At 38.3% G+C, this 16,971-nt stretch overlaps 1 protein-coding gene across 1 annotated transcript; it reads right to left on the reverse strand.

Moving 5' to 3' along the window:
• Window positions 1-7,235: 7,235 nt before the first annotated feature.
• cbln1 (cerebellin 1 precursor) lies at window positions 7,236-12,715 on the reverse strand. The gene is made up of 3 exons (XM_058387017.1): window positions 11,985-12,715; window positions 11,382-11,501; window positions 7,236-8,476 (listed from the first exon to the last, which is right to left on the reverse strand). Exons 1-3 carry the CDS (start codon window positions 12,234-12,236, stop codon window positions 8,279-8,281), a joined length of 570 nt encoding a protein of 189 aa, XP_058243000.1. The 5' UTR covers window positions 12,237-12,715; the 3' UTR covers window positions 7,236-8,278.
• Window positions 12,716-16,971: the final 4,256 nt, after the last annotated feature.

Here is a 16,971-nt window from a genome sequence, read left to right on the forward strand (position 1 = left end):
TGGGATGTGGTCGAATGGGCGATTCACTGCATGAATTTTATGGAATCATGTCAACATGGACCAGAATCTCAAAGCAATGATTCCAAGATCTTGTAGAATCCATGCCATGAGAATTGAAGCCACGAGAATTTTGAGAGCAAAGGCTAGCCCTACCCAGCATTAATATAGTGTTCCTTGTACATCTATGTACATTCATATGTGTATATATACTGTATATGAGCTGAGAAATGGATTAAAACGAAACTCAAAAATGCAAAGAATTGACCTACAAAACCATTCTGCATGAAGGAGTGGTACAGAATCTTTTTTGCAGTTTGTCCAGCATTGTAACAATACAATAGTGGGAATATTGTTTGTATGAAGGACAATGATTTTCAACTTACTATTTTGCTGAACGAACTCCTTAAGCTCAACTAAACAAAATAAAGAAGCAAACAAACCAACAAACAAATATACTCTGTCCCTGTATATTTATACTCAATTTATGTAAGGTTTTGCTAATTTTCTTGAAGGGCGCCAATAATTATGGAGTTGACAATATATTTAGCTTAGTTTTAATAGCTTTTTTGTATTTGGCTTTTGTGAGACGAAGCTCCAGTGGTTTTGCCCTTGAAGACTCGCCCTTTGTTTAGGTAAATGAAGCAAAATTCTCCTTGTCTAGTATGATTTGATTATTATTTCTTATGATGGAGTTAAAGTTTATCTTTTTTAAAATGTACCCAATTCCAACCAGATTATATGCTGCTTTCCCTGGCTAAAGAATCTATTTTGGGTGAAGCAATAGCACATGCACTGTCTCTTTGGTGTGCGCACACACACACACATGGTCTACACAATACTAATAACAGTCTTTCACCTTGAGCGATGCCTCCACATAATATAACTCACTATAGAAAGAGCTATGCAGGCCGGGATGGGCTCAAGGAGACATGTGGCGATGAGAGACAAAGCAGAATGTCACGTGTAGCTCTCCCTCCTCCCTCTCTCATCCTTCTTTTACATCTCCATTTCTCCATCTTCTCTGTAGAAAAGGTTACTAAATGTCAGAAAGAGAGTCTTTATCATCTTCAATGGCTGTGCTTTGTGCGGTGTGTGTGCACGGGGTGTGGAGGTGACAAGGAGCAAGGCAGGTGTGGGATCATATGTGTGTACTGAAAAGGCTGAACAAATCAGTGACTCAAGGGCATCATGGAACATAAAAGTTTTCGGGTACATACAGATTACCTATGTTGTAAATAGGATATATACTGTACTGAATGTATATTGACCATTTCAAAAGTAATAGAATGCATTTAGTTATAAAAATCAGATTCCCGTTTCTTCCCTTGCCTGCATTTTTTAATTTTCTGAATGTAACTTAAATGCATAAGAGAATAAGGTTAAGATTGCATTTTATGGAGACAATATAAAAAATGTGTGTAAAACCAAGTAAACATTACATATCCATTTCATCTATAGTCTTTCCTCCACTCACCCCCATCCTCACTAATACCATTTCAAATATAATCAGGGATACTTATGCAACCATAACTCATACAATTCATAGAATACTTATGCAGTCATATCTCATACAATTATTCTCCTCTCACCACCCGTCTTGCCTCTATTTACCGTCATCCATATTTGATGACTTATAGGATTGCAAGCCTTTATAGCAATGACAAATTTGAACCTTGTGACAGTTTAATGGCTGCTAAAGAGCTCTTGCTGGAATGACTAGGTAATAAAAGTAATATTCTAATGCTCTCTGTTTTTGCTCCTGTCAAAACCAAGTAATTGTTCCCAATTACTGAGCCACTAAGGCGATTCCAACTTGCTTGAATACACATTATGTGTATATGGGTATGTACAAACAGATACACACACACACACACACACACATTCCTGTACATAAACCGATACAGTGCTGAGGCAAAAAAGACCTTTGAAGTTCTCAGACCCTGCACTCTTTTTAAAGCGTGAGGAACATATAAAAATATTACTTGTATTATTATTATTATTATTATTATTATTATTATTATTAGCATTTGTTGACTGAACTGCTAGAATAACTACAATGGTCTATTATACAGTGTTTGTTACAGTGAGTACTTGTTCTGTAAATATGTTCAGTGAGAAGAAAGGAAAAACTGCAGTTTTGTATATAATAATAATAATAATAATAATAATAATAATAATAATAATAATAATAATAATAATAATAATAATAATAATACATTACCTCGATACATGACTGCAAGCCATGGTGTAGCTAAATGAAGTGTGCATAATTCATTATCAACAAGATTAAAGTTTCTCTCTCTTTTAGCTCTCTTAGTAAGACAGTCTTGTTTGTGTGTTGTAGATTAATATGCAGAATTATTTAATCCATTCTGAATAATGTGGGACTTTCAATGCTTTCCGTTTACCAGTGCAACCCTCTCATAATGTTGCTTCTGAGGCAGGAAAAATATGAATCATTTTGTATACACACGTGGTATTATTTTATGAAACTCTCAAATTTCATCTTGTGAATGTCTCACTCTAAATATGGTTAATGTTTATTTTCTGTATAATCATCTACAGCACAGGAGAGGAACATTTTAAAACATAACTGAAGCCTTACATATGAAGCTTGGCAATGAAATATCACTCCAGACTTGGGCAGTGCAGTGAGGATTGGACATAGTGACAAGGAGTGGCCTTTGGGTTCATAATGATGTAATGAAACAGCACTGAACCCTTTGATTTTTTGCTGTCTTACAATGTTGAGCTCAGACATTTTGGTAAATGGTAAACATTTGGCTCACCATCTTATTTCCCCCAGGAATAATTGATAGACTCCTATGGAGAGACTCTCTACACAAACCAATAAAAATGCCTTTTTTGTGTGACACAGCTAGAATTACCATGTCACTGTGACAGCTTGGCTGACTTTGAGTAATAATACTAACAAAAGCTATGTCAGAGAACTCACTTGTTAACAGTGAAGAAAATAGTTACAACAGTCCAAGCTAGAGTCTTGTAAAACTATTAATTCTTTCATTTATTAATTTATTCATTCAGCGTTAATCACTTTATCTTGATCGGGTCGTGTTGGATACAGAGCCTATATCCTGGGAAGACTGGGTGTGAGATGGGAATAAAGCCAGTCTATAGCAGGGTATGATGCACACACATTCACATACTCCATTCATACCTTATTGCAGTGTCTTTTAATAATAATCTTTTTTAACTCATCGACCAGCATGTATTGGGAAGTGGGAGGAAAGATGGTGAAAACGCATGTGGACACAAGAACATGCAGAACCGAAGCTAAAGATCCCACTAGGGACCTTGGCACTGTGATAAGTGAATGAGATTCGCTGCACCACCAAGCAGACTTTGGTAAAATCCTTGAAATTGTCTAAACTATTTGTTGAATGTTGAGAAGGTGTTAGTGGTAGTCATGGGTGAGATGTTGGACAAGACTTTAATATTTAGTGTAAATCTTCTACGCATTTATATACCTTCATTGATTCAGTACAAGGGGAGTGCTGGTATGTACTGCAATTGATAGAGTGATTGCAGGACTGAAAGATTTTATGTTCCAGATTAGGCTTAAACTCTTAAAACAGGGTTTCTTTGGATAATGGGTAGCTGCTTACTAAAGGGATGCTATATGGAATATTTTCTATAAGGAAGCACACTGTTGTAGGGTCTTTAATTGCTCCCCAGAGGGATGAAAGATAATTGATGCCTAAATCCCAAATGGTTGTCTATTCCTTATGTGGATATATGAACATATGGATACTCTCCATGGGCAGGGGGGTTTGACTCCTGTGTGTTGGGGAGTTTGCATGTTCTCCCTGTGCTTGGGGGCTTTCCTCCAGGATAACATGTAGGATCTGGTTTATTCCCTGAGTCCAAAAACATGCACTGCAGGCTGACTGGCATATTTAATTGCTCGAATTGTGTATGAATGGAGGTGAGAGTGTGTGCGTGTAATTGTGCCCTGCAACATGACTCCTTTGACCTTATGTAGGAAAAACAGTACAAAAATGGGATGTATATATAATTGGATATATCTTGAATCTTTTATATGGCATTCAAAATAAAGTATTATGTACACATTTTACTGAAACAGTAGCCTGCAGTTTTTTAACATATACATACAGGTTAAAAAAACCCTGAAGCAATAGCCATGATGTCATGATGAGCTTCGAGATCAGCATCAGTGCACCTAATGCGCAAATTCTGCAAGTCTCTGGAGCTTTACTGGAGAGATGAACAACCACTCACCCTAAAATATATTTTCCCTCGGTTGATGCTTTCATAATGGTGATCTGAGCTCAAGCTCTTACAGGCCTTCAACTGGGTTGATATTTGGTGAATGTAATGGGAATAGCATATGATTTTTATTCTCATCAAGCTATTCATCTCCACTTGTGCCTAGTCATCCTGAAAGAGACCATTCAGAATAAAAAATAAATAAAAATAGAAAAAATAGAAAAGTTTCACCATTAAATAAGGGTGTCAGAATAACTTTGTATTTATTTACAGTTAGTCTTTTTTCCTAAGGGGACAAGTAGAGCCAAACCATGCCAGAAAATTGCCTTTAACAGCATAACTGAGCCACCATTTTCCCCATTTAATTTGTCACCTGTCTCTATATGTTATACTTATACACATCCTCATACTTTTATAATGCAGAGTATTCTTTAGGCATATTCCGCTGAAAACTGCTTCAGCCATATCTACATTCTTCTCAAAGCTGACGGCGCAGCTCAGAAGTCACGCTATGACACACCGGGAGAGAGTTTTCACACTTCAGATTTTGACAGAAGAAGTAATATGACATCCAGTTACTTTTTGTCCACTGTTTGATTAATAATATCATTTAGACACTTCTCTTTGGAGTACCGTTTTGTGTTTAATGTACTTTAAAGTATGAGATGCAGTTGAAGGGATGTGAATGCGTCAGAAATCACACACTTCAGAATAATTCAATCCAGCGGGTGGGTAATTGAATTCCAGAAGCGCTATAATTACTTCGCTCTCGCTCTGTCGCAGGTAGAGCAAACATCCTTAAAATAGTTCCTCATATGGCAATTAAAATTCAATATGCAGTGTTGCACCACCTTCCCTTCTAATTGCCACACTCCTTTGCCTGTACCCTTCTTTTTGTGAAGTAGTTCAGGAACTGTTACTTGTATATTGCCCTGTAATTGCTTACAGTTTGTGTGCTTGGTGAAGAAAGCTAGGTGGTCAGTTTAACCATACTTTTTTTTTTTCTTTTAAGCCTGGTTCCAACAAATTCATTAAGAAAACAAGAATATACTGAATAAATTACTTGGTGTATAGACTTTCATCTACTACTACTACTTGTTTTCTAGATGTGTAACAAATCAGATGACACAAATTAACTTCTATAAGGAATAGCCTGGAAAAATAACTAAAAAAGAAATAGTGTGTATAGACAATGTAATGTTAACTACATCTCTACAATCCGCTCTCTCTCTCTCTCTCTCTCTCACTCACTACTCTATCAATCTTAAATCAGATCCTGCCTCCAGGAGTGATGCCATATGGCTGTTTTTACACCATTACTTTAGGGGCTCCTCGCTCACCTCCACTGCACCAGAAGCTTGCCAAGGTCGCTGGCTGAGCTGAAGAGACTGATTTCATGTCAGATTGCAGTCAACAGACTGGGCTCAGGCCCAAAAGACACACCTGGTACATGCCAAAATGCACATAATTCGCTGTGTATCTCCTGTGACCTTAAGGTTACCCTGCTTAATAACTTGCTCTAACATGATAGGTGTGCATACAAACGTAAATGATTTATCTAAATGAATTTAAAAACCCATCACACTCACAAACTGTACAATACCCGAAATTGTGCTTCGCCAGACGATCAACGTACATCACGATTTTCTATGGGTTCCCTCAACAAAGGGCCCAACTGCAATCTTTGCCCTTAGCAGCTCAATCCTAAATACACTGGCATGTAAGAAACGCACTTGAGTGTTAGATGGAGCATATCAGACTCATACAGAGCCATTATCTGCCCTAGTGCTCCATCAGATCTGTCAGAGAGCTGAAAAAAACTGAAAGCCTGTTCTTCTCTGTGCTGTGTATCTGTTTTTTTTTTTTCTTCATGTCTTGCTGGCCCATCGACTCTTGATTTGATTTGTTCCTCAGATGGATGGCTGGGTCCTAATGAGGGCTTCTCAGTAGGAGTGTACCACCCGAACCCAGGCCAGTATTGACAGCATAGATCTGATACCCTCTTTCTTCCAGTGTCTAACACAAACACACTGCATTACCTCAGGGATCTGTGTTTGTCCAGCAAAGCAATGACAGCCTGGATCCTAGTAAACATCAGCACTTCTCAAAGCAGATGTGACTTCTCAGCCATTGTAGGAATGTGCTATTAATGATAGGAGGCACCTTTATGTAGTTCAGAAACCTTTGCGCTAGACTTTATTCCACAATCATTTCCATATTGCTTAACTTCTAAGTGCATTTCCAGTGTTCTTCAGGGCACAGTGACATCTTTAGTAACATGATTAACCAAACAGAGGGGATCATTAAAAGGTAAGATGGAGAAACCAGTGATTAATGAGCTCGGTGGCTAAAATGTCACATTAATTCAAACCATGTGATTCAGAAATAGGATGAATTTGAGCATTCTCACCAGAATTTATTTATTTATATGTATTTTTTTAAATCTGGCTTGAAATGCTGGAACTGACAAAGAAAAAGAGGAGTAACTAGAGATCACAGAAAGAAAAGAAGAAAGAAAGAATATTAGAAGGAAAGAAAACAGACTAATAGATTAACACAAGTTGATTTTTTGGGGTAAACAGTTATTAAGCAAACACACTTTCTCCCTAGGAGCTCATTAATGTCTTGAGCACAGCAGAGAGAGAGAAAGGAGTAAAACTCTCTATCACCTGCTCGACAGAGAAAGACTGAAAAGAATGAAAAGTGTGTTTCAAAGAATGAAACTGTGTGTCTGTGTCTCTCTGTGTGTGTGTGTGTGAGAGAGAGAGAGAGAGAGAGAGAGAGAGAGATCAACCAGAGAAATTTTGTATCACTGGGAATAGAGAAAGTCACCCCTAACAGAAAGCAACAGAGTGTCACCATCTCATCTGACTGTTCACACACACACACACACACACACACACACCTTAGTGTGAGTAAAAAGCCCATTAAGTGTTCAGAGAAACAACTGAATCACATTTTGAGACTGAGAATCAGGTTAGGAAAAATAAAAATGACCATTTAAGTTTTATTGGATCAAAGCAAATAAAAAAACAATAATTAAATCAATTGATTGAGGAGTAAAAGAAATGGTTTCTTAATATTCACACATATCTTACAGTCAATAATAATAAAATTACTTTATAGTACTTCTGATATAGCTTAAGAGTAGCCACATTTCCGAAACGAAAACAAGAAGCATTGGTAGCTTGGCTGCAGCATTATGACACCCACGCGCACACACACACACACACACACACACACGCACACACACACACACAAAACCACTATTAGTAACACTGAAATACGGAAATACAGATTAATCAGATTTAGATAGTCATAGAGTATATCATATAGAAATTTGAAGGATTTTATATATCTGTATATATCCAGTATACAGTAAGAGTCTCTTTGAGGAATTCGGATACTCTCCACGCATAACAGACTGAAATGTGTCCTCCTGTTTTGAGGAGAATAGCAGAGCCAAACAGAGCAAAAGTCCCCATTAAGACTGAAGGGAACAGCATTAGAGATTTATGTTTGAACAACTGAGATTGCCACTTGAGACCTTTTGTATAGAGAGAAAGTTATGAGAAATTTATTTAGGTGAGGATTTTCACACTGGAAATTGCCAATGTGAGTTAATGGACCTGGATGAATTTGAGCATTTTGAGTTTTATGACAGACATTCCTTAAATGTCTGATGATATAACATTCCTTATAGCAGATGAAACGTTAAATAAGGAGATATATGAGGAGAAAGGCAATAGCCTCTATAGTTTTATTGTTAATTGTTAATTATTGTAATCATAATAATAATAATAAAATAAAAAAAGGTTTTGGCTGTCCAGAGCTGTAGGCAAGCAGCGGAGCGAGCATGTCAAAGAGCTAGCCACACTAATTCTCTTTTAAAATTCCTTCTTATATATATATCTCTTTGTCACACACACACACCTTCTCCCCCTCATCATCTCTCACTCTCACTCTATCGCCACAGTCCCACAAGCTGGTGAGCTGAAGAGCAATAGTCCCTACATGGCGAGCCCCTCATCTACAGAGGGAAGACCAGGAAGCCAGAGAAGGTGGAGTACTTCCAGCCGCCCATCAGGTTGCCCCGCTCCAGCTTGAGGTAGGCACGATCACCTTTCTCCATTTGGATCAGAACACCATTGCTGGCAGCCTCACGCGTCACGTCCTGGTCTCCAGCAAAGGCTGAGATCACAGGCCACCCATTGTGCATGAGGCTCACCTGCAACAAGGACACGGGTTATAATAAAGACACTTACAGACTATTTTATCTTCTAATTTGCAGGTTATCATCTTTCTCGTCAAAAAAAAAATCCTTCTTTCCATATATAAATGACATAAAGCAAAACTCCAACTTGATGTGATATTTTTATTGCAGTGTTCTAGCCCAAACCTAAAAATACGAGTTTGATTGAATTTATTTCACCTCTCTGTTCAGTAACTGTCATTCATACACCTTTAAAAAGTCAGTGAATGTCTCAGCTTTAGAAGCTATAATTCACTGAGTGAGCTCTACAGCTTATTGATGCATTTATGGGCCCTAGGGAGAGAAATGAGAGTTTTGTGTGTAACTGCTCTGTAGTAGTGTATAAAAACACGATACTTGCTCGGTGACCAGAGTAATGTGTCTAATGTCAGTCTTTTACCACAATCATACAGTAGATCTATTAATAGATAATAGCCATGACAACTGTGACAAGAGTATACTGTAGAGTTGAAAGACATGTATGGAAGTGTCAGTGTAATCCCTGCTGGCAAAAAGACATGCAGTCGATTGTTCCCATCAGCAGCAATTACATGGCAGAGCAAATGGAAAAGCGGATGGAGCATGATGTCAAGTCCATTCAAGTCACTTTATTAACGCTAAAGCACCCAATTAGAAGAAGGAATATGGGTAGAAGTCTGCTTACTGGGTCATCACCCTTTGACGAAATCAACATTTAAAAGAACAGACAGATTGTGTCACAGAGTTCTGGGCTGAATAACAGCAGCATGGTGACAGCGGCCTACAGCGTCACCCACCCACCCAATCATCCTCTGGTTTTTCTGCCTCGTTCTCATGCAGGCATAATCACTGTCAATGAGTGTGTGTTGATTTATAGTATATCTCCATTCACAGGGTTGGAGATTTATTTAAATGGCAATAGTCACTTGAGTGGTTTAGGTCCACTCAAATTCCATTTAGAGATTTAAAGTTTAGTCTTTCTGCATTAAATATTTTGTAGGCATGGAGGTCCTTTTATGATGATTCAAGACTTTTTTAATGGAATTCTATGGACTGTGACGTATATATGCAGTCCAGATGGCCTTGTACAGGCTTTGTGTGGTGAAAACTGCACATGATGATGAAGATGCCATTAGAAGAAGCATTCTCTTATCCCAAGAGTAGAAAATACACACACCTCTTTGCATTAAAAAAATATAAAAAATAATTCAGGGATTTAGCCAATTTCATACAGAACAATTCAGAAAGCTCACATTTTTAAAATTTGTAGAACTTTGGGTTCATTGTATTAATTTGTTATATATTTATTGCAAGACAGTTATTAGAACATTTAGTCACTTTCGCAGTCAGTGTATGAAACTTAAAAATAACACAGAAATTGTTAACAACATTAACGTTTTTAGTTGTTTTACTCATTATACAAGCTTGTCTTTGATATGGTTTCACACACTTCCAAAAAGAGTCCTTTAATTGCCAGTAACTATTTAGAAGACAAAAGCCACAGTAGTGTTCAAAGTGACTGCAGGGTGTGATATAACACACTTTTATTGGCTTGTCCAGGTTTTAAAGGCGGTGAGTACTCATCAGGTAACGCTAAATACAAAGAAGATTATACAATTATTTAAAAGGCCTGCTGTAAATGATTTATTTATATGCAATCCATGGAGTCACTCATGCATTGCAGATATGTTCAGGTGCACTGTGCATGAATGACCTGAGAGCTTTTAACCACTGACTAACTGAAAAGCTTAGTGGTCACATTATACTTCAGCTAGTCTGTATTAATACATAAGGCTCATTAAATGAATAGACTTATTGATACACTCTCCTGAAAAAAGCAGACTAAGCTGTACCATTGTTTGTGTCTTTGATGAATACAAGACTATATATATATATATATATATATATATATATATATATATATATATATATATATATATATATATATATATATATATATAACCATTCAACCAAATATAAATAAATGGAAATCACCATGAGTACCATGTTTTGCATTTATATGTAGTTGTATGGCCTATATTTGACAGCTTTACAGTATTACAAGAGGAATAAAGCAGAATAAAACACTACGACCAGCATAGAGGCATTATGAATACATTTATCCGATTAAAAAACTATTGTTGATGTTTAGAGGAAGTGTGAAAAATACGCATAAAGACATGTGTTTCATTGAACCTTAGAAACTTTCTTCTTTTTTTTCTTCATTTAAACACAAACCACCCATGATCCTAATTATTTCTACTGAGTGTGAGATGTGGTAGGTGATTTTTGTTTAAATAATGCTTGTTTTTTTCTCGCTTCACAAAAGCTGTAATTTGGTGGCTGCTCGCGTTGTGCGCTTTTTTTGCCCTTGATTTAATTTCACTAATATTCACATCTCAATAATGCAAAATGAGTGCAAAACACCACCATACAGCTTTAAATCACAGCGCTTTCAGTCTTACTTATGTACAGGAATACAGTGCGTTAAATATTATTTGAAAAGTTATAATGAGAGAAATGTCACTTTTGTTATTTTTATTTTTTTTAAGTATGTGAGAGTAATTTGTCACTACACTGCAGGGTCATGATGGTAACCCTGCCTGATCTTACAAATCCCAAATGACTCCGCGTGGGACATACAGACACTACACATGGTGCAGAAGTCATTAGTTCATGCGGGTAATGGTCCACTTATGTGCTTAAAGCCATGGTTATGTTTAATTATAAGACGTGTTTAGCACCTGCTAGTGAATAAGTGCATTATAATAAACACTTAAACGTCTTTCACGATCAATCAAAACCCGGCACGCACGTACACGCGCTCGCACACACACTCACGCACACACCCAGACGCTCGCGCGCACAGACGCGACCGATGCGCACAGAGAGCACAACTGACCTGGATAGTTTGACGGTTATAAACCTTCACGACGTGGAAATTAAAACTGTAAATCCCTTTTCGTGGGGCGAAGAAATTACTTCTCTCTTCGTCGAAACTTCTGCCGACGTTCACGAGAACCTGGAAGAGAAAACGCATCGCAGAGAATAGTCACACTCGCTACAATCTCAATAACACAAACGCGCATTAGCATTGAAATGTGGCTTTAGTTTTGGTTTAATTCTGGTCCAATACAACTAAATGTGAAAGTTATGAACAAAACTGAAGTTCGTGTTGTGGCCTTCGGTACGCTTTTCGTGTCGATTCGCGAGCGTGTGATTTAAATGTCCAAAATGCAATTTCAAGCTCGATTAGACTTAATCAAACTGCACGCGCTTTCAGTCCATATTTGCACACTCGGTACTTTTAATAGTATTTTAAAAATGTAGATTTTATTATCAGTGGACACGCTGGGTAATATATACCAGTGTGACACCTGAGAGCAGCTCCCTCAAAGGAACATCACAGCAGCTTCTCAGCGGCACTATGCATAGAAAGCAATATCTTAGCGCCCACAGTCCCTCTTTAATTTCCCCGCTTTGTAATCACGTTTAATAAAGTTACCTGATCAAAGTAGATAACCATTGTCCGATTACTCATCTCCGACGGCTCGTGGTTGGTGTTCCTGACAGCGGAGAATGCGACTTTGGCGCTTCCGGAACGCACGGAAATCCCGAGCGCTGTGCCGGTAGGGTCAGAAGTTGGGTTCGAGTCGCAAACGACCAGACATTTTCCCTCCAGCACGATGGGCTCCGTCTCGTTCTGCGCGCTCGCTAGGCAACCTAACGCCAGCGCGCACAGCACGAACACCAGCATTACTGTAACTTCAGCCTGCAGTCTCCTTAACACTTCTCTCAGCCTCTCCTACTTCAGCTCGCTCACAAAGTCACAGCCGCCTCCAGCCCTTTTCCCCGCACTGAAAATCAAGCGCTCTCCACGTGTGGATGTCCAAATCAAGTAGGGGTTTTTTATTTTTTAAATTTAAGATTATTTTGCCTTTTCTCCGAAGCCTGTCTGGGATTTGTGAGTTTTCTGGTTTTAGATCCTCTTCTCCTTTGTATTTTCCCTGTGAACTCGTCTCGAGTCGGCGGTGAACGCAGCGAGGCCCTCGTCTAGTCGGCGCGCGGCTGAGCACATAGCGCGGGGCTCCGTCTGCTCGCGCGCTCAATTATTGACGCGTGAGATATTGGAAGTGATACACAAAGGCTGGTGAGCACGCGCCCTCGCCTCCGCCCCTCCGCGCGGCTCCCCACCGGCCCACGAGCGCGTCTCTGGGCTGCCAATGGCTTCGCGTGGACCGCCTCTACAGCCCGTGACGTCCTGCAAAGTACCTCCCCTTCTGAAGAAGAATCGTACAGGTGGGCTTGCGGGTACTTGAGATTCTGGAGAGAGGAAGGAGTCGTTACTCAGTTCCTTTAAAAATGGGGGCCATGACGCGCGAACAAGAGGTCATTTGTCTTTGTGTGCTGCGTTCTAATGGATTATGGAGGCAACTGGTGTAGTCTTTATCAATGACTCCAAGAACGCGCAAGAACTTTTTGTTGTTGTTCAAGTGGACTCTTGCGAGTTATATGCATCAATGGAAATGCACGTAAAAAAAAAAAAATCAATCGATTATAGGTTAGTCTTCCCACACGAGTGCAAGAGATTAATATTATACACCGACTCACAATCATGACTGCACGCGCGGATTTGCAGTGCTCACGGTCACCTGTATCACCTTATAAACAGCGCGTCGTTTCCAGAATCAAAGCTGGCATATCACTATAGCGCTGTCTACATAACTTAAGAAGCGCGACCTATTGTTTACAGCATTTTGCCTGCAGTTTTTTACAAGATGACGGAATCGCTCTGGCGTCTCAGACCGTACCTTAAATGCGTTTTCGCCTGCGGAAGGCCCGCGCGCTTCACGGCTTGACATCGTGCGTTCTGCGCCAGCGCACTCCCTACATGACATTTAATAAATGAGATCACTGAGCGGGTTTCAGGGGGAAGGAAGACGTGGCAAGTTAAACAGAACAATGGACTGTCTTGACATTTGAAAGAAACAGCGGCAGCAACAACAAAGCATGTAGGAGAATACATAAGATGAGGAGTTAATTAAAGACATTGGAAGACATTTTATTGAGAGGCCAAGGAGTGGTTTGCCACTACATCACTCACAACTGACCACTCAGGGGAGCTTTTAATGCTTCAAAGGTTTCAGAACCTCATGTGTACAGACACCCTATCAAATAAGGATTAAAACAAGGAAGCGCTCAGGTGTGTCGATTTTAAGCTCAGTTAATTCATTTTTAGTTAATTAAGAGTGAATGACAAACAAACGGGAAAAGAATATGCAACTGGCCATGTGGTTTATCCTTCTTTCATTAATGCCCTTGCACATTAAAGTGTCAGGTGACTAAAGACACCAGAGTCCAGCATAGACCTCAAAGGGCAAAACAGGAATTGAAAATGATTCCACTTAACCTCAGAGGTTATGTTTTTTTTCTTTTTCTTTTTAACAATCAATCACTTTATAGTGAGTAGAGACAGACTTCCTCTTTGTATTTGATTTGATTTAGGTAAAACAAAGCTCTTTCTCAGTAGGTAGGGATACAGTGGCTAGACAAAATGATGTGCTAAAAATATCAGGCGGCTGCTGACTTTCAGCTATAACACCTCACAGATATTCAGTGAGCTAATGCATCTCCTTAAAAAACAGACATGAACATTTAGGCTTTAAAAGACTCATCTGTCACCTTTTGCTATCAATCAAATATTACATCACAGCTAGCCATACTGCAGAAGAGGGCTCAGATATTATTTGTATATACAGTGAAAGAACAGAAGAAAGAAAAAGTGGCTCATCACAGTAGATGAGCAGTGTATGCTTGGCTATTGGAGCGTCAGGACGGATATTGCGTGGTGACAGCTGTCCCGTGAGGACCGATCCTGCCATGCACCGCATCCTCCTGGTCTCACTGCATCTCACTGCTACCTGAGGTGCCTCCATCTGCCTGATTTGTAATTAAAGGTATAGTGTGTATGTATTTACACCTTTGTGGGGACCATGTGATTATGTCCTCATAGGGACATTTGTTGGGAACCCCTGAAGGAAATGACAGGATTAGGTATAAGGATTACAAATATTCCTATTTAGTTGCTACACCTCAGTGGAAAAACACTGTGTGTGTGTGTGGTTGCAAGCAAGCAAGGAACGGAAACTCCTTGATGCATTCAAACGTTACATCAGCTAAACAAGATAGCGGAAACAATTCCAAAGGAAACACCCCACGGTATTATAATGATACACACTCCTTTATTCTGTGAAAAAAGTCTGTCCCTATAGATGTATACAGACCGATAACTTAAGGTCATTAAACAGCCATTAACAAGCAAGCAAGCACTCGAATCTTCAAATTGAGGAATTAACAACCACAGTAATTAGCACACTCATTTAAAACATTTAGCACATTGTAAAAAGAGCTTCGCCATAACATGTTTAATTCTTCTGCTTTCTTCTGTAGTGCCAGAGACTTTCCCCCCTCAGTGTAAGGATGAGGCTCTGCTAGCCTCGCCAGGTTCTTTAAGCGATGGTGTAAAATAACAACAAGAATTCTCCATCTCTCGGGAATAACAGTTTGATATTAATTATATTAAAATGATGGAGTTAATATTTAATTAACACCTTTCCTTTTTTCATTAGTAGCATTTTTAGCTGAGGACAACGATTAATTTGATTAGTAGTAAACTGTCCATTCCTTTGCTGAACATAATTGAATCAACATTGTAAAGCCCTGCAAATGCAATTGAGCAAATTACATTAGACTTGACTATTATTGGCAGCCTGTTGGCGGCTCATCCCAAACAGACTTTCCTTTCTGTATGCATTTTGGTAATGTGATTTAACAGGACTGGCTCCCTCTGCTCGACTGGGTATGTACAGCTGACAGCTTAAGGTCAGGACTCAAGCTGAGAATATCAGTTGGAATGAATTTTCTTCAAATGTACATGAGTCTCATTCCACCAGTACTATGTGGCACCGGAGTTCAAAATACCGAATACTGTATGTCATATTTTAATTATTTAGTTGTTTGTATTATTTCAAATCTCTTGTTGTTTTAATGTTGTGAATTGATACTTTAGCCAAGGCAAAAAAAGGCTAAGTACAAAAATGTCTGTCTGATTGTCCATCTGTCTACAACAGCCCTGTCCATCCATAGCTTCGCAAAGTAGCTAACTAACATAAATAAAACAAATGTATTTCCAGGCTTTCATGACCATGGTGAGTCTGTAAGCTTTGTAGACTTAAAATGGCCCATACAACTGTTTTATTACAGTAGAACAGGAACAGCTACTTACATTCTGCTGTGTTTTAGATGGACATGTACGGTGGCTGAGAAGTGCAAAACAAAATAACAAATCCGAAAACAATCAAAAAAAAAAACCTTAACAAAAAACAAAAACAAAATAAGAAATCGTAGATTGAAAGTAGCATTATTGAAAAAATGGTTTAAAGTGAGCACATAACACACATGTACCAGAAGAAAGGTTAGATACACAATTTCCTACTTCTTGTATATCTTGAGTGCCAGATGTTTCGTCCAATCAGAGGTAAGAATTCCAAACTATAACTATCTTTTCCCGTTTGTCTGGATTGTTATTGTGTTTTCGTTTTTGTTCATTAGTTTTTGGTTTTGTTATTGTGTTTTTGTATTTGTGATTTTCTTTTTGAATTTGTTATTTTATTTTCAGGTTTGTTCTCTTGTTTTTGGTTTTGTTGATGTGTTTTCCGTTTTATTTTGTTTTCAGATTTGTTATTTTGTTTTCAGATTTGTTATTTTGTTTTTGTTATTTTGTTTTCAGATTTGTTATTTTGTTTTCAGATTTGTTATTTTGTTTTTGTTATTTTGTTTTCAGATTTGTTATTTTGTTTTTGTTATTTTGTTTTCAGATTTGTTATTTTGTTTTTGTTATTTTGTTTTCAGATTTATTATTTTGTTTTTTTGCTGTGTTTTTGGATTTGTTATTTGTTTTTTGTTATTGTTTATTGCCACCATAGACATGAGACAAGGAAACAATAAAGCAAAAAACCACAAGAGGGTATGTGTTACAGTGGGTAGTGGTAGGTCAGTGGCTAGTATTTTGGACAGATTGGAAGGTTGTTTATTCAAATCCCATTGTTGCTATAGTAGGGCCCTTGAGCATGGCCTCAACTACTAATACAACCCTCATCTGCTCAGCTGTATTTAAAAGACTGGCAGAATGTAAGTTGCTCTGAATTACATCATCTGCCAAATGCTATAAATGTAACGTACAATACAGGCTGTTGTTTTATCTTATTTCTTATTTTTTCTTCTTTCTGTAAAAATTTGTCACAAAATCGTATGATAGAAAGTTTTTGTATTTATTTTTACGACAATGCAGAATTTGGTCTAAGCCTCATTGGGAAAGCTTATATAGCATGTACAGATGTTGTGTGGATGTGATATAAATATGAGCATCAGCAGCCCAGCATTTCTGTGATTTTGTAAATTGTTGTATCTACTCAAGGCTGCAGGGGGCTGAA

Source organism: Hemibagrus wyckioides, linkage group LG04, assembly GCF_019097595.1.
Source record: "Hemibagrus wyckioides isolate EC202008001 linkage group LG04, SWU_Hwy_1.0, whole genome shotgun sequence".
Classification (NCBI taxonomy): domain Eukaryota; kingdom Metazoa; phylum Chordata; class Actinopteri; order Siluriformes; family Bagridae; genus Hemibagrus; species Hemibagrus wyckioides.